The sequence below is a fragment of the Rhinopithecus bieti genome, unplaced genomic scaffold (genome assembly GCF_001698545.2).
Source record: "Rhinopithecus bieti isolate Rb0 unplaced genomic scaffold, ASM169854v2 scaffold_2439, whole genome shotgun sequence".
Classification (NCBI taxonomy): Eukaryota; Metazoa; Chordata; class Mammalia; order Primates; family Cercopithecidae; genus Rhinopithecus; species Rhinopithecus bieti.
The window spans coordinates 942,943-968,439 of NW_016804232.1; the positions used below are offsets into that span (position 1 = coordinate 942,943).

The 25,497-nt window shown below is 39.6% G+C and overlaps 1 protein-coding gene across 2 annotated transcripts in view; it reads left to right on the plus strand.

The window, feature by feature from the left end:
- Positions 1-25,497, plus strand: part of POU6F2 (POU class 6 homeobox 2) — a 500,263-nt gene that overhangs the window by 226,432 nt on the left and 248,334 nt on the right. For both annotated transcript variants that reach the window (XM_017867376.1, XM_017867377.1), the window contains exons 4-5: positions 6,101-6,192; positions 9,249-9,477. In XM_017867376.1, the coding sequence (XP_017722865.1) occupies positions 6,101-6,192; positions 9,249-9,477 (321 nt within the window). The remainder of the gene's footprint in view (positions 1-6,100; positions 6,193-9,248; positions 9,478-25,497) is intronic.

Genomic DNA, 25,497 nt, shown 5'->3' on the forward strand with positions numbered 1-25,497 from the left:
GGGACCTTTATTGACCTGTATATCACAGGAGTTTAGCTCTGCTTCTATTAGGTAGATATGAAAACAAATGATAAAAAAAAGTTGTTGGAAGAAGTTTGAGGGATATTTAGTAAATTTTGAGGAAGAAAAGGTCATTAAAGTCTTCTATAACACAGACTAAATCTACATATAAAAAATGAAGCAATTATTGAGGAATTTTGGCAGATACTACAAAAACATCTTCAGTCCAAATAAGAGATTTGTAGGATTTCTTTTTGTACTTTATCTAAATGTCCCAGATCTCCCTTTGGCTTTTCATGTATAGATGCAGGCTTAAAATAAAGATTTAAAACCACTTAGGACCTAGACCCTTCACCCATAGAAAAGTGGACTTCCCTCTGCTGGAGCCAGATAAGTCACTCACTAAAAGAATAAAGAAATGCATTTTTCATATTAATGTAATCAGACAGTCTTGGTTCTCCAGGCCTCAATAGGTGAATTTACAAGTACCTAACAATGTAATTTGCAAAAACGTACAAACCCTTATGTGGATTAATGAATGCTTGATTTCCAAGCATGGCTTGTAGAATTAGCCTTAGAGTCTCAGATTCTACTGAGGGTCCATACAGTGTTCTGTATGTAAATACCTGTGTGGCCAGTATCATAAAGAAGTTCTAACTGGTAATAAAAAGAGGCAAACAGTGGCAGTAGCTCAGCAGAGATTTTTATAGACACCTCCACCCTCTCCTTGGCATTCAGTAATCTTGAAAAAATTGAAAGAAAGAGAAGTTTAATTTACAGGAGACTTTTGCTCTGCTTAGCTGGGGTTCACACGCCCAACATGAAATAATAATGCATCCCACTGTCCATCTTAGAGTAAGTAACCTTTGTGTCACCTCCTTCACTAGTGGAAAGTGCAAACAGTGGGTGAGAAAGGTATGACTACCAGAAAAAGCTGAGGGATCTCTGTGACCTTCAGGTGATTATGTTTGTGCTAATGCAGAGAGCACAGAAACCCAAACTCTCTATCCGAAGAACCCAATTCATAAAAAATGCATTGGTCATTAACCAGGGAATCTTAAGCACTGTACTTTGGAGGGATCGTTGATGCATGGGAGGAAGTGGAGCTGCTTTGCCTGGGATGAGCAATTTATATTTGCAATTCTGTTACTTTCTCAATCTGTCCTGGCCGTCATATTCTCTTTGCAAAGAGTAAGGCTCCAGAAAGGAGTATATACTCTCGGGATTAAAAATAGTGTATTCGTTTCTTAAAATGACTTACTTGGAAGAGTCAACTCCAAAAAGAGGGAACAATTCAAAACTCTGTGCAAGAGTGAACATCTGTTTTACTTTCAGCGTCGCTAAGAGATGCTGAGCCAGGTTTCCCTTGGTGAATGAAAATCTGTTGTACCAAATTAAAAAAAAATTGCAAAACAAAAATGAACTTGCTATGAGGAGCGCAATGACAGTCATTGGTGATGGTTGTTCAGGGACTCAGCTTGAGCTGTGTGGAGAGAGTGGAGTGTGGGAGGCTCGGTCCTCAGGAGGGCACTGAAGAAAGGAGTGTCGTGCTCAGGCGGTCACCCCTCTCAGCTCTGTGGGTCACAGTCCCTCCAGAGCAGAGGGATCTGCAGGCAACCCTGCGGGTTTCGGATGTGAGATCAACCCTGGGACCAATGGTGTTGAGTGAACAAATGCCCTCTGACAACCAGGTCTTATAACAATGAATAAGTTGTATCCAAGTGTACCATCCAATCTCCTAATCGGTATTTTGATGTCTTCACCATTTATGACCTATCCTTTCCATAATAGATTCAAATCAGGGTTTCTTGTATTTGCAGATAATTAACTCCTGTTATATGGCCATTTTAAATTTTATATTATGATCCCTTTAAAATCAGTTATCATACTTTTAAAATTATCTGTGAACAAATCATAATTACAAAACAGATGTATCTGAGATGATTCCACCCTTGCTAAGCTAGAAGTCAATCAGGATTATGATAAAAGAATGGTGCAGATAAAGAAGCTTGGAAGGCCAAGGGGATTACACTAGCTGCAGACCCATCTGCCATTCAGAAAACTGATTGCATATGGCAGTCTCAGCACAAAGGAGATTCAGCCTTGCCTAGGTAACATCCAAGCCACTGCTGGCTCCCTGTGGTCTTCAGTCACAGGTAGAGTTTCATAAAACATTCACGTGAGCTACCCTTTAGATGCTCTGTCAGTGGCCTCATGAGGGATATCAACCTCTGTGTTCAGGAAGCTCCACAAATGATTTACAGGCCTGGGTGAGAACCACTGGTATAAGCCATGGTCTGTGTGAAAATTTGGAAATTTTGCCACTATCTTTGTGCCATATTTCGTGATTATGCTACCATGGACTAAAGGAAGCGCTATATATGTAAACATCTTGCTTTATAGGCTCTTCAGGACCCAACCATTTAGTTCAGCTCCAAACATTCATCCAGTGGTACCAAGAACAGAGTCAGGGTCAGTGCACAATGGCCACCTTTAGCCAGTGGGCAAGAGAATGTGAACTGCACAGAAAGGGACAGAGGGGCAGCAATATGAATTGAGTTGGCTTGGGGCAGGTCGCTATTATAGACACATTAAATAATATTAAATATTATTAGATTAAATACAGCTTAGTCTGGACATTGTGGCTCATGCCTAAAATCCCAGCACTTTGGGAGGCCAGTGCAGGAGGACCACTTGAGGCCGAGAGTTCAAGACCAGTATGTGCAATGGAGTAAGATTATATCTGTACCAAAAAAAAAAAAAAGAAGAAGATATTAGCTGGGTGTAGTGGCTTCTCCTGTAGTCTCAGCTACTCAGAAGGCTGAAGTAGGAGGATTTCTTGAGCCCAGGAGATCAAGGCTGCAGTGAGCAATGATCACACCACTGCACTCTAGCCAGGGCAACAGAGTGAGATACTGTCTCTCCAAAAGAGAAATTAAATTTTTTTATTAAATAACAATAATCAAGAGAAATAGCGCTTACGTGGCAAGCATGCACTGTTTCAAGAAAGTTACATATATATTAGCTCATTTAATCTTCACAACAGCAGTGTTGTGAGAGGGGTACTATTATTATCCCTGACTTTTACAAGGTGATGCATGAAGTTGGAAAACAAGCCAGAGTTCACTTTCTCAGTTAAGTGGTAGTGCTGAATTTAAACCCAGGCAGAGTTTAATTTTTTTTTTTTAGAGTTCTTGGTTTTAACCCTTACACCAAACGGCTTTGAATATCTAAATTGGAATTGAGGTAGAATTTGCCAATATGCTAAAAATTTAAAGATATTTCAAAGGTTTATGTTAAACAACAGTGAGCAGTCAAGTGGATGCCAGTACCTATCTTAAAGAAATTATATCACTGCTGAACTAAAAGCCAGACCTCTATTTCTACTGAAAAAGAAATGTGAATGAAATGACAGCATAAAGTGATGAACCAGCAGCACAGCCTCTGTCCCGTAGAGCTCATAGTTGCGGCCGCAAAAGCGTAGACTGCTAACTTCAGAACAGGCTTCAGAGAGGTTTCCTGGAATTCCTTGGTCTCAGAGATGTAACATGTTTCCTAGGCTCCTGGTCAGGAGAAACCCACCCAACCCATTCAAGTTTGTGTTTTCCTATCTGTGCTCATGAAAATATCCAACGTCAAATTCTCTGCAAACATTCAGCTAAGTGTTGCTTCAAATCTCTCTGAAACCCTTAGCCAACATCATTTATTCATTCTGACTTCCTGATTCCCCCTCTGGCTCTGCGAAGGCCCCTGATTCCAGAGTCGCCTTCTAGCCAGACAGATTAGTTTATGGTCCTACAAGGTTATGCGTGATACATGTGTTTGGGGAAAATGGAGATGCACATTAAGAAGAAACATTACTTTTGGATCCAGGCAGGAGAGCATACATAATCTCCTCTAGAGCCTGTGAAAGACTTCATTTTACACATGAAATTGTGTGGTATTGCCCTGGACTGCACTGAACGTGGTTTTTGAGAATTAACCAGCCTCAGAAAAAGCTGCTGGGCACCAGCTAGGCCTCAAAGCAACAAAGAATAAATGTAAGCAAATGTAATCTGTGTAAAGTTGAGGGGAACAAACGCACAATCTTGTTGACACAGTGCCTGTGTGAGACCAATCCTAAACATTACCATGGAGCGCATTAGAAACAGAGTCAAAAAGTGGGCTTTGTATGCATGAAAGAAACATGAGCCAGAAGGACTTGGCATGGTATAGAAATTTTTTAGAATGAAGGTATTCATTTTTTAATTGCTTAAAAGGGCTTTTCTATTTTTCTGTGCATTGTAAAACTCTCTTTTCATAGTCTGGTATAAAACCCATGCCTGGCAAGTATGGGAAAACAACCAAATTTTAAAAAATTTTCACTTTTAGCCATTTGAGTATTTACCTAATCTGAATATTTGACCAAAACATCACTTTGAAACCTCATAAGCTCTTTGAATACATAAATTTCTGCTGAGAATTTTAGGGCAAAATGGGACTTGGGTATATAAGAAAGAACAGAGATTTGAAAGGTTTGCACTGCACAAGCCATCTCCCAGCTTAAAATGCCGTACTTTTAAGCATAATAGGTAAATCACATATAAAAAATTTAGAAGAAAGGTCTTCTGTACATTCTGAGGAAATGATTGGCATCTTATGATGGGTCATCTTATCCTTGTTATTAAATGACAGCAATCATTAAAATGCCAAACATATTTTGACAGAATTCACTTTATAAAATGTCAGCAAGTCTGTGTTTTTATTAGTTTGTTCCAAATCAATTTAGAAATTTCAATAGAATGCTTGTAAGTATTCCCCAAGCAATGTCCATTCCTGACTTTCTGCACAAAAATATTACAAATTAATCAGATTTTCAGATTTCCGCATAATGGCTTTGCACATTTATTGCTTAATCCTATTATAAAATGCTGTTATGATTGACACATCATGGTGGAGATAGAAGTCAATTGAATAATACGTAGCAGTCAATTTTATTTGTAGCTTAATGTGCTGAAGTATTTTTCCCTGTTTCCATTATTTATAAGTCTGTCCCTTTGGAGAATATATAGGAGAATTTGTTTTAAATGAGCCAATAATACCTTCTTTAAAATGTATAAGTGTGACAGAGTCCTATCTTTTTTTCTGGGTTGTCCATGGCATGCCGGTAAACAGGGTTTGAACTGTGTTCCTCTTGTTATTCACCGCACAAACATCAGGAGAGGGGATCTTGTTCAGGTTTGCTTGGAATTGGATTTCAACCACCCATTAGAAAACTCCAAGGAAACAAAGCTACCAAGTAGAAATTCTCAAATTTGCCACCGGTTTTATTTGTTTGTTTGTGTATTTATTGTTTCTACCACTATCTTACCTGCTACAGTTTGTCCTGAAACAAAGCACAGAAGCACACGTAGAGAAATGACCATGTTAAAAGAGTTTGAAGGATTTGCTCTTGGGTGGAATTTCATTTTTTCTGCCTTGCTGTCCGGTAGTATTCCAGTAAAGGAAGCAAGCTGTGTTCTGTGCTTAGCATGGCGGAGCTCCCTGGAGCTATTGTGGGATTCCTAGTGTTTCAGTCAGCACCTGGGACACTTGCTTAGGGAGAGCCATATTCTTTTTAGGACATTGTGTAAGGTGATATGGAAAAAGGCTTTGTTTTCAGGAAAGCGATGTCATAAGATTCAGTGTTCAGAGTATGGAAGAAGGGCTTAGGAGTATGGAGGAGATGGGGAAAGCCATATTAGGGGAAAATATTGATGGACTTGGTCATATCTGAGATCACACTTCGTTTAATTTTAGGATACTAGATTAGCTGTGGCTCGCTTGTACTTAAAGGGTGTAGTTTCCCACACATGTGGCACACTGGCATACTCTATGCAAGCTGACTGTGCTACATTCCCTGCTGTTCTGTTCTTCTGCCTCTTGATGAACTTGGCCATCCTGAATGTCTCTCATCATTATTTATGCAGTTGATAAGTGATTTGAGCACTGGAGATATTGATAAACCACTCTGTCATATCATCTATGCCTTAATGTTATGTGACATCACAGGAAAATGGGGTCGTGTGCAGTTCCCAGGCTGGATCATGTATTAAGGGAGCATTTCTCCTTTGAATTCCAGGGGCCAGAGGAAACCCGGCACTATCAGACCCAGGTACTCCTGACCAACACCAGGCCAGTCAGACCCACCCACCATTTCCAGTTGGGCCACAGGTCAGTATCTCTCAACTGCTTTCCATTAGGCTGCATTTAGGATGGTTTAACCATATAAATAACCAAATAATAATGAGTTAAATCCAATTAACTCCAACAGAGCAAAGATGGTAATAAATTTTTGTATGAAAAGCTGTATGACTACATTATTTATTAAATACCATCAAGAAAATATGCTTTTGCAAAGCTATTCTCTCCTCTTAAAGGAAAGTTTGGCTTTAATCATGTGGAAATACTTTTTTTTTTTAACTTAAAACCCACTACAGTTGTGCTGTTGGTTACCATGCAGTTTTCTGGAAAGTAAAACTTTAATGACTGGAGTGTGAAGAAAATTAAGTTATTTCAACCTTACTATAGCCATTTTTGAAATACAAGATGTGATTTAATATAAAAGAGTTAATGCAATTTTAATGCAAGTTCAGCTTATTGGGTTTGACAATACTGTACATCACACATAGCTCTTGCATTAATAAAGAAATACAATCATTATTTTTTAAAGCCCAATATTTGTTTTTTTACAGGCTGATGTGGGCTATATGGAGATGTAGAACACAATTATAAAAGGCTGGGCTTTTTTTTTTTCCTTTTTACCTCTATCATTTAGTGTGAAGCTTTCAGAGTTCATCCTGCTTTTATGGAAAGAGAAGCTGAGACTTGGGCCTTTCTCTCCCTTTTGTTGTCATTGTTGCTCCTGGAAGTTAATGACTTTCAGCACATTGAGGGCTCCTGCAAGTTTAGAGTGAGGGTTGGTCTTGACATTCTTATTCCACTAGCCACCAAGACTCCCTGTGGCCTCAGATCCCATAGTCCATCTCAGAGCACAGATCGCTCCGTGCCTGTGGACAGAAAGCCTGGGCAAATGTATGCTGGCTTATGGAAGCCTAGAGAGTTTTCCTGGGACTTTCAGGAACAGGATTTTTGGTGTCATACTCTTTATAATTTTATGCTTGTAACATCATGTGTGTGTTCATGTAATTATGTGTGTCTGCGTGTATGCATGCCTGCACACCTGCCTGTGAACATACTGGGGGTAACACACTCTAATGCCTTCAGGTTGGGTAGGCAGCCCTACAGGCCCAGGTCAGTGAGGAGTGGTGGCCCTGTGACAAACTGGAGAGTGCATGCCCTGCCTTGAGCCCACAAATCCTATTTTTAAAATGCTGCAGGCCAAACCCCCCAAATCTATGACCCATGTATGGTCTGAGAGCTACTCATTTGCCTTCCCTCTTACCATAATATCACTATTGACAGTGATATAACACCTGGAATCTGAGGGCCAGCATGTAATTTTGTGTTCGTTCCCGAAGTATATTTATTTTGCTCATTAGAATATTTTTTTAAAAAGGGAAGCACAGTTACTTGGTGTGAATTTAGCAAAGTGCACAAATACACTAGGAACAAGGCCTATGGGGTCTAAAGCAGCAGTTCTAAACTCAGCTGTGCAGAATCCTAGGGTTCTGCAGAGTCTTCCCCCAAAGGGTCCTGAAAGAAACACTGCAGGGAATGGCCATAGTGTGGACTTAGCCCTCTCCACACCTCCCCTCATTCTTCAGATAAAGCAACCCCACTTCTCTAAATCTGTTCTTTGTATTGGAGGGGATACAAGAAAGGGGTAAAACACGGGCTCTGGAGCAACCTTCCTGGGTTTGAACTTGAACCCCCTCTCAACTAGACATGGGACTTGCGCAAGTTACTAGCCTCTCTGTATCTCGTTGGTAGAATAACTACAGCATTCGAATAGTGTCTGGCTATACACACTGGGCTTGGTAGTATGCCTGTATTTAATTACCTATCCCTCACATAAGAGTTTTGCATTGGTTCTTGTAGAAGAACAACAGATATGGGATTATTATGTTCCACATGGCTCCCACAAGGCTGCAATAAAAGTCCTAAATCAAGGACTTTAAAATCAAATGACTCTCGGGGTCATCTGGCTTGACCAGGGCAGGAATCCCTCCCATGTCATCCTGGTGAAGAGCCCACGTGCTGCCCTCAAAACATGCCCAGCAGTTGCCTTTCCCTACCAGAGAAAGGCTGTTCCATCCATAGTGCACATAAACATGTGTTTGTATAATATCATTTTAATTGGGCAAAGGATGTTAGAGTAGTAACAAAAGAATTATTTTCAAAGATTTTAAGTTTTATCCACATCAAATACTTTTATGTCTTATATTCTGCTTTAGATCTTGTCATTGTACCATTTTTACATAATTCTACCATTTTAACAATAATCATTCAAGTTTACTTAATAGTTATCCAGCTTATTTTCTATTGTATTCTCATATTACAAACATTTTCTACTTTTCTAAAGAGGTGTCATAATGATCCATTTTAATGACTGTGCAATATTTTATCTAGTTTAGTACTGTAATAAACTATTTTCAATATTTATGTATTTTGAAACATAATGCAGGTTTTTATGCAGTTATCTTATTTCCTTTTGAATAATATCTTCAAGCTATATCCTAGGAATATATTCTGAGTTAAAGGGGGATAAATATTTCTGCAGCTCTTGATAATCTATTTCTAAATTGCTTTCCAAAAGGATTATGCTAGTATACATATCCCGCAGCCATAAATCTGCATAGTGGTGCCAATAGAGACTTTCCAGCATTGAGTAAATTTTCTACATTATTTTTGTTGATTTAAAAGTCAAAAGTAGTATTTCGTTGTTCTTTTTGAATCAAAAAATCCCACTGATCCCAATAAGTTCTTTCTGGAGCAACAGAGAATAAATTAGCTGAGAGCTTCAAATACATGAAGACAGGATCAAATGGAAATTCATTGGAAGAACAGCATGTAAACATAAGTTATTACTTGTAAAGGTATTTGAGTTCCTCAGAAGAAGTCCAAACCAAATGAAATTTTCCAAAGATATCAATGAAATGCAACTTTGACATTTTTTTCTACCAATCATTTTTTTAAATGGGATACAGCATATTTTTTGGTACTTCTTTGGGAACTTTCTGACCCTGCTTAAATGGAAGGATGATGTTTTTAAAACCCATGCCTTGGTTCCACAGGTAAGTGAGCTAGCTTTATCTGTTTCCTTGCAGCCACTTCTGACGGCACAGCAGTTAGCTTCTGCTGTGGCCGGCGTGATGCCAGGAGGCCCCCCAGCCCTCAACCAGCCAATCCTCATCCCCTTCAACATGGCAGGACAGCTAGGAGGCCAGCAAGGACTGGTTCTTACACTGCCAACAGCGAATCTCACCAACATCCAAGGGCTGGTGGCAGCAGCTGCAGCCGGAGGCATTATGACTCTGCCATTGCAAAATCTACAAGGTAATCCATAGTGTCCATGCGCCACCTAAGGCTCTACCAATTGGCCAGTATTCTCTGAAGCAGACAAAAAAATGTGCCTAGAATGGTGAATGTGGTTCAGAGTTGCTTCTGCCCTAAACAATATGGAAGGCTTCTGTAGGAAGCAAAATTTTCAGTTGTGTGTGAATCCTGAGCTTGCACAAGCCACTGGTTTTATCAATCCTCATTTCCTAACATTGGTATCAAAACTTTTCAGGTCTCCTGGAAGCATTTATGAGTCAATCATTGCATGACATATCAAAAACTTTAAAGTAAAATTCCTGTGTTGTTATTTGAAGACCTGAGTTATCATCTCACCAATTCTTCAATTTAGCCATGGGTAAAGAAAAGTTAGAGTTTCTTGTTTGTGTTTGAAGTGATTGGAACATCTCAAATACAAGATATTATTTGGAATAATTTATTAATGATTATTTTGCTCTATAAAGTATGTTTTAGTTATAGCTATTAAACAAAAATTGTGTTACTTGAGCTCGTATTTTGCAATGAGAAAAATAGACTTGTATGTTGAGCCTTTATATTACAGGGGCATATAACAAGTCAGACTCTAATTTTACTCAGGAAGGGTAGTTGTCTTGATATTATGAAGGTTTCGACTTTTCTTTAAAAGATTTGGTAGCATTGACTGATAGATTGATTTACAAAAGATTCTGTCAGAGGAAGAGTTATTTTGGTGGAAAATGACCTGAATATAAGTAGGATGTCTGCTAAAGAGAAAATGAATTTATTTTGGACTAGTCAAAGATGTTTGATTTCTTCATATAAGTAAACATTAACAATTAAATTTTTTGCAGAATGAGGGCTTGTCTGGGTAAGTTATCAGAACGGTAATTTAAAATACTTTTTTAGTTGGTCAAATGTCAGGGCTTCTTATAATTTATTGAAGAATCAGTCCACAAGACTAAGAAACAGACCAAGTAAGAACTGGTTAACTCTTGACCCAAACTTCTTTCCATGCTCTGTGTTCTGCTACCCCACCCATTGTTGCCACTTCTTGACTTCCATTTTAATGTTTAAAACAAAGTCTCTCTTGTACCATTAAATTGTGCCAAGAAACCTGCCATTCATAAATCATGCATGCCCAGGATACGCTAATGCACAAACTTTGCTTGTTTCAAATTTGAGAGTGCCTGGGAAGCCAGATCTCAAGATTAAGCAAATAAAGCAGGAATACACAAGGTGAAAGCCAAAGCAACAAAGTGTAGGGAGAGGCTCTTTCATGTAGGCGGATGATGAAATCTTAATGAAGAAATGGGCATTATCAAAATGCAGCCTTCCATTTGGAACATTTGCACTTATGGGAATATTGAATATTATAAATAAACATAAGCCTGAAGAGCTCCTAGGCCACGAATTAATCCTGCTTGGTTAAGATGGATGCCAAAAATCAGAGTTAAAAAAAAGAAGTAAACTTGTTATTTCTTGGTCATGGTTTGGTATTCTTAAGATATTAGTGCCTGTTTTTCTAAGGGTTCAAAATTAATGATTGGTCCAACATGGACCTTCTTCCACCAAGATTTTCCCTTTTGTTTTTGTTTATTGTAAGTATCAAAGTTCAGTATTAGCTTATAATTAGGAGTTTGGTTCTTTGGGGCACCTCTGGTTTCAGAAAAGGAATCCCAAGCTTTGTGGCCTGATGAAGTAGAGGAAACAAAAGCACTTGCTTTTCTTATCCTTGGATGCTTCTGACAGTTTCCCTCTCAGCGTCATCTTCAGAAGTGGGTTGGAGTTGATGCCCAAGCTCTTGTCTGCTACACAAGCACAAGTGAACATTTCCCCCTTTGTCTTCCTCTTTGAAATTTGACTGACGTTGGAGGAAAGGTGATGAGGTTATTAGAATAAAACACCTCCCAGTTGCAAATCAGCTCGTTATAGGAAAAGCTTTCTAATTAGGCTTAACATCAAACACCTTCCCCAATGCCTTCTGCTTTAATATCTTTGTGAATGAATCCCAAGTCCTAAATCGCTGTCAGGATCCAGGAAAGTTCTACCTTCCAATTTCCTTGGGATTTTCTATTCCTTTCATATAAGTCTCAGGCAACCCAGAAAGAGGTGGTCATCTTAACGAGAAGTTCAAGGGCAATAAGGATGGTAAGTCTCATGCCTCAAAAGTGCCCAAGATGAATGTCCACCACCTAAAGGGCAAAGCCGGTGGTTACCTTGCAATCAATCCACCAGCAGCCATCCCAAAGCTGATTTTCCCATCTTTAGGTGACCTGCTGCACAGCCCTTGACAATCCCTAGGCAGAATCAATGGTTTATGGAGCTTCCCAGGTTATGTTGCAGAAGTAGTGGGACTCTTGGGATGGTGGTGAATGACTGACAGACTGAAAGGTCATCTGCAGGAGCTCTGAGACTGAGCCAGTCTTCAAGATAACCTCAAATCTCATCCTCTCTCAAAGGTTAAGGGTGAGAGTCTTGTAAATGGACTATCAGTACCTTAGAAGGAATCCTTACACGCATTCATATAGTCAACAGCGAGGGGAGAAGGCTGTTTCCTTTCCCCCGTCTCTTTCCTATACAATAATCACAGTAACCTCAGGCCAAGGCTTTTCAGAGTCTTTAAAAATGACTCTTAAGTCTTCTCATCTATAATAAACACCCCGCTTCTCCAGTGATTTTATAAAACAGGTTTGGTGGGTGATTGTGAGGGGGAGGTTGCACACCTAGTCCGCACACCTAGTCTGAAGCAGAGCCTGTTACCATGTAACATGCTTGGTCATGAATAGTTCCCTTTTCCTCATTGTGAAGTGTTAAGCTTTTATTCATGAAACAGTTCGGCCAACTGGAATTATCTCCAACCTTCCTACCCAGCCCTCCAGCCTGTCTGTTATTCTAGCTCAGTAGTCACAAATTTGCTAGGATGAAAGGAAAAAAAAAAAAAATTGCTGACATCAGTCCCTTAATGGTTTGGAATTCAGGGATAAGATTTCAAATATTTTCCTTTTTACTGAAGTGATCGAGAGCTTGTTCATTTACATCCCCTATCAAGTCACACGGAATAGCTCTCAGAGCCTCAGAGGCCGTGATTTATACATGTATTTTAATGAGCACTCATGACATGCTGTTACACTGAGAGCAGCTCTTGTCGACTCTGACAGCGGGGGTCATATCACAATCTCCTCTCAAAACATGGTCCCCAGACCAGCGGCATCAATGTCTCCTGGGAGCTTGCTGGAAATACAGGATCTCAGGCTCTACCCAAGATACCTGGGACCCTCTGAACAGAATCTGCATTTTTAAAAGATCCCCAGATAATCCCCATGCACATTAAAGTTTAAGAAAAGCTGATCTTAGCGAGATTATTCAAAGTTTATTAGGCAACTCCCTGCTTTCATCTGTTTGGGGTGCTATAAACATGAAAACCATAGGCAGGGTGGCTTATAAACAACAGATTGTATTCCTCACAGTGCTGCAGCCTGGCAAGTCCAGGATCAAGGCAGATTCGGTTCTGGTGAGGGTCCACTTCCTGGTTCATAGATGTCTACCTGTCTTTTTACTGTGTCCTCCCACCGCAGAAGGGATGAGGGAGCTCTCAGGGTCCCTTTTATAAAGGCACTAATTTCATCATGAGGGTTCCACCCTTATGACCTAATCTGCTGATCTGCCCCACCTGCTGATACCATCACCTTGGGGGTAAGGATTTCAACATATGAACTTGGTGGGGTGGGGGAAACACACATCCAGTCCATCGCATCCCCCAATATCACCAGCAGCCAGAATCAGAGACTCTTATGATAATGGAGGACCCACGTGAGGCAGTGAATGTCCTCATTAATGCTCCTGTTCTCACTCACCACCGCAGGCCTCCAGATGAGAATGACTGAAAGGAATAATGTGTGGGAACATTTCTGCTTCTGTTAGGATTTTCGTATCCTCAAGACCAAGGGAAGTTCTCTTACATAATGGAAGCCCTCTTGAAGTCCTTGCTCTAAGATTTTATCCAATGAAAGTTTTGCTTTGCTGATAAAAAGACCTTATAACTCAGCAGAAAACCTAGATGTGTGGTCTGGGGATTGTTTTCTCTTTCTCTCAAATCCTTCCCAGCAAGAAAGAGATTCCTTGCTGTCTCTTCAGTGATGAAGTCTTATTGTAAGAAGACACACAGTTGTAAGGAGTTAGACATCTTGCAGGATCCTAGGAACAGCCCTGTAACCCAGTCTCATTGGAACCTGGAATGAAATTTGGGCATTAGAGCATCCAGCAAACCCACGAGGCTGCAGGCTATATCATCCTCTTCTCTGCAGGAGGCATGTATCTAATCCCCACCCCCAGAATGAAAAATGACCCATCTCCCTGTCTTCTCCTGCTCCCTACAGGACGTTTCTCTACTGCACTGGTTGGCTTTTGGCTGAACCATAATTCCAGTTCACTCATGTTCCATTTTGTCTCCTCTAAGGTTAGGCATCTTTCCAATTCATGTACCTGTCAGGAACTCTCCATTTTTCTCTATCTCCATCATGTTTATCTTTATCTTTATCCTTATCTCCATGTCTATCTAAAATTCTGACTATCCAAGAGAGAAATTACCGTGAGGCTGAGCCTTTTAATTTAAGCTATCTCGTGTCACTGGCCAGACTGGAGATTGACTGCCCGCAGATTGAGATGTTCATTTCTGTGTTCTCGGCTATGACATGGGTGGGAAGTGGGAAGCCAGAATGATGTGGTATGGAACATGAACAAGCAAGCTTAAGAAACATGCTGAGCCTCCCTCATCAGCAGAAGGGGTGGCAGGTAAGGCAGGCCGGACATTGGCCTTTCTGTTGGGAATAGTAAAAGCCAGTAGGGCCTCCCGTGAGCAAGGACTGAGACAAATTCTGAGCTCAGGAGATGCCAATGGTGAGGTTTAGGTTCTGACTATTTTGAACGATGTCCTTGGAAGCTCTGGGTGGGATTCAAACCCAGAAATGCTCTACTCGGAGCATTTAGATGAGACCTAGAAATGACCTCCTCCTCAAAGCCCTGTGTCCCTACGTGAAATAGCTGAGTTCTGTGCCCTCTCCCACCTTGCCTTGAGTGCCCCTTGCCCCTTGCAAGTACCATCCGCCATCAGCTACACTGGGTCTCTCCATCCCTGTGTCCTTCATCCCATGTTTATTGGGCTTTGGCCTCTGATGACTGTAAGCAAGCTCACACCTGTGAAATAAGACGAATAATGGCCATAAACTCCACAGAAAGAAGATAACTAAGCTTGCTCTGTCACATACTCCATAAGCTCCTTGAAAAGTCAGTGTCTTCCCTTTTACTTATTACTTTGGAACACAGATAGCTGCACTAAAGATGTACAGTCCTAGGGTAAAAACAGAGGTTGTTAGTTGATGTAGCAAAATAAAATCCCCTTTATGGAGCTCATGCAAATGTGTTGGATCTTTTGCTTTTTTGAAACATAGGCAAGAAATGAAGATATATACAGCCTCGACATGAGTGACAACAGGCAGCAAAGGGGTTAATGGGACGGTAGAGCTGAGTCTACTTCTAGGACAGATGGTTCAGGTTAGTGACTTGTTCTGACAGCACAGACCAGAATGACCTACTAATCACTGTAGGCAACATAAATGGAGAATATAAATGTGCTACATAGGAGATTTATGTCAAAGTGTGAACATTCCAGTTAAGTCAAGCATAACATTTAAATTAATGACCAAAAATACATTAAAGAGTGCTGCTAAACCTGAACATGGAAAAGCAATTAGGTTCAAGGCCATTGAAAAATCAAGGCCAAGATGGTTTTTCTTCCCTTTGCTCTGGCAGGAAACCTGCCCTGGTTTTCTCTGACTCCCCATATTAAAGCCTGTGGATGCTGAAGTATGTGGGAATAGTTTGGGGATTAGGGATTTCATGTGCAAGTTACATTATATTCCCTTTTGTTTGTGTTGTTGTTTTCACTGAGGTATCCTTTACATACAAGAAAATGCATGGACCTTACTTGCTTAGTTCAATGGGTTTTGATAATTGCATCCACCCGTGCAGGCTCCATCAATACAGAAAACATTTAATTATCTCTAAAAGATTCCTCTGTGTCCCTTTGCAGTCCGTCCCCTCCATCCAACCAGGTAATCTGTTTTTTTCTGTTCTAGAACTTCACATAAATGGATTCATGTTATATGTATTCTTTCGTGTCTGCCATTTCTTGTTTGGCATAATGTTTTTGAGATTCATCCATGTTGTTGTGTCAACCAGTAGTTCCTTTCTGTTAATTTCCAAGCAGTGTTTCATCATAAAAATATGCCACATTTTGTTTATCTATGACCATACCAACGTCCCAGTGGGCAGACATCATGGAGGTTCCTTGATTGTGTGTCTCTAGGGAAGCAGCTTTGGCCACTGTTCTCCTTGTCCCTTGGCCACACCCCTGGGAGATTCTTTCCTGTCTGTTATCTTGCTTGGCCAATCTGATGAGGAAATTGAGGAATATACCTTTCTTCGGGGAGTTTCTCAGTCCGTGTATAGCTTATGGAAGCTGGAGGTCTAATGGGCTGCTTGATGTTTCCAACAGATAGGGATGTGTAGCTCCTTTGAAAATGCAGTTTCTCAGAAAAGGGAATGCTTCTGATCTTTCCGCTTCCGGTCAGTTCCCTGTGCCAAAGTTTTTACCAAGACGGACATCTTGAATCTAATTTATTTTGCCTTTTTGTTCCCTACACACCTCTCTTTCAATTAAATCAACCTTGATGTGAGGGCACTCTGGCCTCCTTGGTGTCCTTTGCACGTACTCCTAGCCTAGGGCCTTTTGCACAGGCTGTTCTCTCTGCCTGAAGCACTCTATTCCCACCCAGAAAGCATCAAACCTTCCTTCCTCCTCCTCCCCTGCCCCAGCACTCCTGTCTCCCTTACTCGCTTTCTGCATTTTCTTTTTCCCTAACACTTAGGACCTTTTATAAAATCTCAAGAATGTTTAAGTGTTTTTCTTTATTTGGCCGCCTTGAGCATTTTGGGTGATACCTCCTGTAGCCATCGAGGGCAGGGTCAGCAGCGTTGTGATGCTTGGGCCTGCTGCTGTAGAGGAGAATCTCTGTGTATAATGTATTGCTAATATGCATCATTTATGTCTGACTCTGCCCCTAGAATGGAAGCCCTGTGACAGGCATCTTTATTTGGTTCAATAAAGTGGCCCAAGAACAAAGAAAGTGACTGGCTTACTTGTAAAAGGTGCTCAAGTGTGAATGAGTGCATTTTAAAGAGTAAGTAAGAGTCCAGTAAAGAGAAGTAAAGAGAGCATTCATATGTAGAGAAGAAGGCACAAGGAGACCAGAGTCTACAGGTTCTATCAATAGCTCTGTCTGTGCAATGAAAATTGGGAATCCAAGGTGGCAAGAAATCAGACTATACAAGCGGAAAGAAGGCAGCACTGAGGATTTTGTATGCCTTGATGTGTGTGAGTGTGGCCATCATAGATCCTGAAATGTTAGAGATGAACATACTTAAAAACAATGCAGTTATGCTATAATTTTTCATGGATATATGTTTGCATTTACTTATTTATGCCTGGGTAATCCCAAGAATTTGAATCAGCTTGTAATGTAAGAAACAAGAAAGAGGTCAAGAGTAGTGGCTCATGCCCGTAATCCCAGCACTTTGGGAGCCCGAGGCAGGCCAATTACCTGAGGTCATGAGTTCAAGACCAGCCTAGCCAACATGGCAAAACCCTGTCTGTACTAAAAATACAAAATTTAGCTGGACATCATGGTGGACACCTATAGTCCCAGCTATTCAGGAGGCTGAGGCGTGAGAGTCGCTTGTACCTGGGAGGCAGAAGTTGCAGTGAGCTGAGATCGTGCCACTGCACTCCAGCCTGGGCAACAGAGTGGGACTCCATCTCAAAAATAAATAAAAAAATAAAAACAAGAAGCGAGACAGAGCAAAATCTTTTAATAGAAAAGAAAAAAACCTAGAGTAAGTTTTGGAACTAGAAGACAAATAAAAACTATGTATCAAGTTATATAGTTTTAATTATCTGACAATAAAGGACCACACCAGTTTGACAGAAACCAACCTATTTATTTTTGTTTTTCTATTAAGACAATGTTTATTCATTTGTTCAACGAATACTTACTGAACTTTCAAAGCATTAGAGGTCGTGATCTGGACTTAGGACATAGCAGTAAACAAAGAGTTCCTTAATGCACATGTATGCCAGTGGGGGAGTGAGGCAGATGGAGGTGGGGAAGTGTGGCAGGGATGAGGATATGATGATGCATTTTATGCAAGGTCGTAAGTCGTGGTCTCTACACTGCACAGAGACCCAATGGACGAGAGGGATTAAGCTGTCCAGTATCTGAGGAAAGAGTGTCCCAGGGAGAAGTCCTAAGTGCTACACACAAAATCTCAAAATCTCCAACAGGAAGGTGTGTTTATTTGTTGATATCATATTACATATGGGTCATAGGTGTGCATGACTCTGCTGCACATCCTCCGCCTTCTAGGATCCAGGCAGAGGAAGTGGCCCCTGTCTGGGATATGTTTTTTTTTTTTCATTACAAAGGGAGCAGGGAATGCCAGAACTACAGTGGCTCTTAAAGCTTCAGCTCAAGAGCTGCTCATATCACTTCCACTCACGTGCTGTTGGCCAGACAAGTCACCTGATCAAGCCAGCTGCTAGTGGTGTGGAGGAGGAAAATAAATAACCCTAAGAGGACAGAGGAGGAGCACAAAATTGGAAACTTTATGACAAGGCGCTGTGTCTGACAGCCATTGCATTAATGATATGCTGCAGAAGTATTTGACTTAGGTGATTCTTTCCAACCCTGAGGTTCTAGAATTCTATTAGGTGAACCCATTAGATCACATGGTCCATCCATGTGGTTTTTCAGAACACGCACATTAACAATTTATAACCATAGGATTCAAATGATAAACGTAAAAATGGGTAACAAATATATGGGCCAATTGGGGACTGTTTAAAATAGCAAATTAGGGCATATGAAGCAATGAATTTATTAATGTAACATTCAGGACAAGACAAAAGTAGAGGGATGATAAGCAGATCAGTAATTGCTGAAATGGGGGGCAGGTGAATTTAAAGGAGTACAAGGGAATTTGGAGCTGATGCAACTGTTCTCTATCTAGATCGTGGTGATGGTTCACTGTTCGTGTTTGTCAAATTTGTACAAAAGGGGAATTTTATGGTATGCAAAATACGTTTCAGTTTTTCCCCAAAAAGAGAAAACATAAGTGAATGCTATAGGGCTTCACAAAATACCAACATTTTTTAAAACAAAGTTTAAATACAAAACTTCTAATGAAATTGAAACTAGGAAAATCTTTATGGAAATGGGAGACTCAAGTTCCCCATTAAACGATGTTGTTTGCTCAGTTTCTCAGATACAGAAGCTAACACTAAAATAATCAAGATTTCAAATGCCTGTAATGTGATCCCAATTGTTTAAAGGAAGCCCCCTCCCCACCCACACACACACTCACAGAGAGAGGGAGGAAATGATAAAAGATAAATACTGTATATCACAAAGTGTTGCTGGTAGATTCCAGACAATGTTCTTATATTAACAAGTTTTATTTTAAAATCAGAATACTTTCTATTCGTTAAGGTGGAAGGCCATATCCACAACATAATTACTAGCATTGCCAAGGTTAGGTTTATGGGTCTGCTGTCTTAACCTTCTAACCACCTTCTTTAAAAAAGCAACTCTCAATACAAAGTGCATTAATTCTCAGATTAAAAACAATACAATCACAAAGCAATTCTATGCATTCATTATGTATGAACAGTATTTAATATTAATAAAATTGTCTTTAAATGTGCTTGATTTTGTTGATCGAAGGAGAAATTGCTGGCAGGGAGGTGGTGGGTGGGAATGGAAATATGTGCTAAACCTTCTGGTACCATTCTTGAGGAAGACAAGTAGGTGGCCAGATGCACCACTTTTTCTTGTGATTTAATTTTGTGCTATTCTAGTGATGACCACACTCAGAAAGTTGCATCCCCGCTGGCATCGTGAACGTGAAAGTAGAGATCCATTACCACTCACAGAAAAGGGCCATGCAGTACCTGCCACAGAAATGAGAAGAAAGGACTTTGGTTCTTAGTACGCAATGATACGTGGCTTGCTGTCACAAAGCTCAATATTAAAAATACCTAGTGCATAAATTCGTATTCACAGTGTTATTCAGAAGAGCTCCACAAGACACGCCATACAATAATACCAAATCCACCATAAAGAAGTTATGAAAAGTAGTTGCAATGTGTCTTACTTTGGCAGTTTTTCAAACCTCTGTATCTCTGAGGCTTTAGACTTTTTATTTAAAATACCTGGAGAGCCTGTTCTGTAGTACATTATCCTTGAAGCGGGTGTCACTGAGGCACTGGGGCATGGATTAAACTGGAAGCACATGAATGAGGAGTATGACTAGTATACTGCGTATTTAAGAGATACTGTCAATGGAATAAAGCATTGTCAAAGGATAATGGTTTCCAGCTGCCACATAAATGTCAAAGCAAAGCCAAAGCATTTATTTTCAAAGCAAAAGGCAGGAAAGTAATGTGATCCCCAGTTTGCACATAATAAGACTGTAAATCAGGGCTTCTGATGGCATCAAGCAATGATTCTACACTAGGATGTGCAAACTGGATTAGATTCCAGGCCAGCTATCAGAGTTGGCAAAAGTGAGTAGCTCTTTTCCAAGATGGCTGCCACTAGAATGTCATGATGCCTAAAAAAGGAAAAGACTGTGATTGAAATTCACAATCTCACTCCACTACCATGTATGGAAGGGAAGCGGGTTTACTTGCTCACTTCTCTTCTGGAACCAAAATACAGAGAAGTTCTGTATCCGAGGGAAGTGTGGGGACAGAGAGTGGGGGGTTATTGAAAATAAGAAAATGGGAGACGGTTCCCAATTCTTCTTGGCCCACTGTTTAGAGAATGGAGAACTAATGCTCTCCAAGAAAACCGTATCTACTCTTATGTGTGTAATTCTTGCAGGGCAGATTGCTAGTGAGAGATCACAGCTATTCTCTCTCAGCTTCCTCTGGGGAAAAGCTAAACCTCATTTCCTTCTATGAATTGTGCCCAAAGATTGGTTGATAGATTTCACAAATACTTACCAAGCATCTGCTATTTGCCAGGCACTATAGTAGGCACTCCAGTCTAGTTAGGAGGCTGTTGCAGGAATCCAGGGAGAAGAGGTCCTGGTAGCAATGATGGGGAGCAGGGGACTGATTTAGGATGCATTAACAAGGTGGGTTTGATAAGACTTGGTAATAGGTTAAATGTAGAGGAATAAGAGGAAAGAGAGAGGAGATCCCTAGTTTAAGCTGACCATGATTCGTTCAAATTTCCTGTAGAATACTGAAATGGAGATACCAGTAGCCAGTTAGTAATACCTGGATCTAGAATTCAGAAAAAGATTTGTACTGGAGATCCTGACATAGAAACCATGACTAAAGCTAGGAAGGGAAGAGATTTCTTGGGGAGAAGAGGTTAGGGAAGGAGCACCACTCTTCAAGCCCTGGAAGAGGAAAGGACAGGCACAATGGAGGCTAAGGAAGCATTCTCAACTTGTCTAATCGTTGTGCACCAGGTTATGTGGGGCTCCTGTAGATATCTCTGTGTTTGAACTCTTTTTCATGGACATAATCTCCACATTAATGTGGGTGTTTTTGATTGTTGCTTACCCCTTATTTAGCCGGAATGCAACAAGAAGGAGTCCAAAATAAGTATGTCAGTTTGCTTTTTAATCTTCTAAGGATTTGCCAGGTTTCCATATATAAAGAAGCTATTTTAAGAGTGTCTACATGAAAGTTTCAACAGTGTTTGCTCTTTTGCTGAAAAATAACTCAATTGATTTAAATCTATTATTTAAAAAAAGTAGTTGTAGCCTTAAAATCTCAAAATGAAAATGTTTGAGTCCTTTTTTCCCTTCCTTTCTTCTTTTAAAGAACCTTTGGGTCATGCCTACTATCCTCATGTAGGGCAGTGGAAACGGTACCGTTATGTTTAGATCTGGTGCTATAGGGAAGGATATTTGTGTTTGTAAAACTGTGGTTTAAATAACACCAGTTTTAATTTTCTGGAACAATTTACCTTGAAAATTATATTTTTATTAATATTGCTAACGTAAAACGTAATCTCTGAACAAATACTTTCTTCCTCGTTCGCCTTTTACTTCCAGTTTAGTGTTATCCATCCCAACTGTGCTTACCAAAGTTATAGCCAAAAACTAAAAAAATAAAAAAAGAACATAGTATGTTTGTCATTTGTCACTGGATTAGGATTAGCATCAAATATACAGGTCCATTAACACATTTTTATGCATCTCAGTTCCCTTGGTGTGCATTATTTTAAGGAAATTCTAGCAAATATATATATATATTATATATACTAATTCCCAAACATTTGACATAAGATAATTGAGTTTCGCTGTGTTTGGAAAAATAACTCACATGGAGAAAGTGCATTAAATAAATATATAGAGATAAAATTTATACTTCCATATATTTCAAAGTTAATGCTGCTAACTTGCAATAGAATGGTAACATGAAGACACAGTGCTATAATTTGATTGATTTGTTTTGACAGCAGCCAAATAATTGAGAGTGAAAGGTGTCAGCACAGATGAAATATTGTATAAGCCACATTCAGAAGGCAACCCCAGGAGCAGCCGCTACTGGAGTTTTATTTCCTTTGATTTGGTTCTGTTACTCACTTCCAGTTTATTATGAAACCATGAAAGGTGTGCCACTTCCCCAACTAGGGAGACTTTTATGGAGAGAATAGAAATAGGAGTTTGTCAAATAGCTGAACAATGGATATAGACAAAAGAATCTAAGGTGGCAGTAGCATACCAAGCTAAATTACATCAGTCTCTCCCTTTCTTTTGCAACTTGATGCCCTAGTACATTTTCTCTCATTGTGAAGTGATTCTTAGTCAAAGCATTTTCCAGCCCCTTGACAAGAGATGGGGGAGAAAAGAGGGGTGTACTTGGCACCATCTCTGGGACCAGATAAGGCATTTATGCAACTGAAAACCCGAGCCCCTGGTAAGAATAAGATCTGAGATGTTTAGTTAATACAGAAGCTACGTGGTCAGGAGAGGATTAATTAGGACAAGGACTCTGCACTCAGGCAAACATGGATCATGGTAATTAATAGAGTGGCCTGTGAATCACACTGACCAGATTTACTTCCAGCCCTTCTGCTTGCTGGCTATGTAGCCTAGACGGCACTCTGATTTCTGAGATTTGCGCTCCTTGTCTATTTTTTACGGTTGTTTTAAAAGTTAAATGTGATACTGTATGGAACATACCTAGTGTGGTGCCTGACACTTAAGTAAGTGCACAATGAATGATGGCTACTTTCATTATTTAGAGCTGCAAAATGCAGTGTGGTAGCCATGAGCCACACATGGCTATTGGGCATTTAAAATGTGGATAGTTGAAACTGAGATATGCCGTAAGTGTAAAATTCACACAAATGCAAAGTATCTCATGAATATTTATATATTAATAATGTGTTGAAATTGTATTTTGGATATATTAATTTAAATACAATACGTTATTAAAATGAATTTCAGCTTTAAAAAATTTTTTTAAATATGGACACCAGAAAATTTTAAATTACATGGGTGGCTCACATTTGCAGCTTACATTATGTTTCTCTTGGGCAACACAGGCCTGGAGGATCTGCCTATACATATGGCACTGGTTAAAAGCTATGTTCATTACAAGTAAAAATAACAGTGTACATGTAAATTGTGGACCTTCAGGCAGGAAATCACAAAGGATCCACTTTGGTAGCACAAATTAGAGAGAACTCATTTTCTAGGTTCTCTGCTATAGTGTAGTAACTACTTGGGATTTTTATCTATACAGAGAGAAAAAGGATGCAGTTTTATAAGCAATTTCCATTCATCAGAATCTAAAATTATCTCTATCTTTTTTTTCTTTCTTTCAAGACAGTGTCTAGCTCTGTCATCCAGACTGGAGTGCAGTGACACGATCTCAGCTCACTGCAACCTCCACTTCCCAGGTTCAAGCGATTCTCCTGCCTCAGCCTTCCCAGTAGTTAGGATTACAGGTGTGTGCTACCACACCTGACTAATTTTTGTATTTTTAGTAGAGACTGGGGTTTCACCATGTTGGCCAGGCTGGTCTGGATCTCCTGACCTCAAGTGATCCCACTCACCTCGGCCTGCCAAAGTGCTGGGATTACAAGTGGGAGCCACCGCAGCTAGTCCAAAAATTATCTTTTCTTTTAAAATTAGTACACTTTTGCTATGAAATATAGAGAAATCATGTGCTTTAACTATATTTGTAATATTTTTTAAAAACAATATGAAGCAAGAAGGATAAAATGTTAGAATTTGTGAGAACAGTGTGATGAGTACACAGGCCCTCTGTATGTTATTCACTGTAGTTATCTTTATGGTTTAAATATTTCAAAATGAAAGACATTAAAATGTTTTAAAATGCTCCTTAGGAATTATACTTCCATATCCTTAATAAATTAACAAATAAGATAAGCTATCTTTTTTTTCTGGGATAAAAAATTGTCTTAACTCATTTGCAATCTCTGTTAGTTACTTGTTTTCACCACCAAAAGTTAGCTGAATAAAAGCTTAGGCATCCACACAGAATTTGGTTTGTTTAAAAAAAAAACCATAGGCAATACTGTCTATCACTAAAGAATGTTTCAGAGGGAATGCTAGACCACAACATCAGACATATTAGCAAAGGGCCTGTTGCTTTCTTGCTAAAAGCTTCCAATAATTCCAGAAAGGGTATTTGCAAATTTCTGAAAGTTCCAGGAAAAAAAATGAACTGCCAAATTCAATTGAATGCTTGAAAATTTTAGGAGTTATCTATCTGCTAAGGATCCATTATTCAGTCTGGCCTAGTTAGGGAAGTCGACAAAAGGAAGAGAAGAGACTTTCCACGGCAAAATTGGAGTAAAATATACCTAACATAAAATTTATCGTCTTAACCATTTTTAAGTGTACAGTTCTGTAGCACCAAGTACATTCACATTTCTGTGCAATCATCATCACCATCCATCTCTCTAGAACTTTTGCATCCTATCCAGCTGAAACTCTGTACCCATTAAAACACAACTCCCCGTCCCCCTCCCCCAGTCCCTGACAACCACCATCCTAGTTTCTGTCTCTATTAATTTGACCACTCTGGGTACTTCATAGAAGTGGAATCATATAGTATTTGTCCTGTTGTAACTGGCTTGTTTCACTTAGCATGACGTTTTCAAGGTTCATTCATGGTGTAGCATATGTCAGAATTGTGTTCTTTTTAAAGAACACATCCACTATTGTGGATGATGCTGCTACAAACATGGGTGGACAAATATCTATTTGTTTCAGCTTTCAATTGTTTGGGGTATATACCCAGAAGAGGAATGCTAGATCATACGGTAATTCCACATCTAATAATTTGACGAGTTGCCATACTGTTTTCCATAGCAGCTGTGCCATTTTACATTCCCACCAACAGTGCACAAAGATGCCAGTTTCTCCACATCCTTAACAACATTTACAATTTTCTGAGATTTGTTTGTTTGTTTGTTTGTTTTGGAGGCTTCTTGTTTTGTTTTGTTTTATAGTAGCTATCCTGTTGGATGTGAAGTGATATCTCATTATGGTTGAAGGAGCATTTTTGAGAGAACAATTACTGACTTCTCCTAATATGGCTTAATCACATTCAAGTATAATATCAAATATTAAAATAACCTAAGGAGAATGCACGCTTCAGAAGTTGCGTTATTTCTGCTTTGTGCCCTTCAAATTGTAAATATCGTCATTATGGTATTTATATAATTGCAGTTGGATTTACATTTTAGGTATATACAACTGTGTTACATATGCAGGTGGAGACTCACGTGAAAGAACATTTCTTTTTACCATGAAAGAAATTCTTGCAACACAAATCCTCTTTTTCTGTTGAACTGCAATACAATTAAAGGCTACACTGGACAAAAAATAAAATACCTAGAGATTGGAGGAAATTTTTCCTTAAAGATT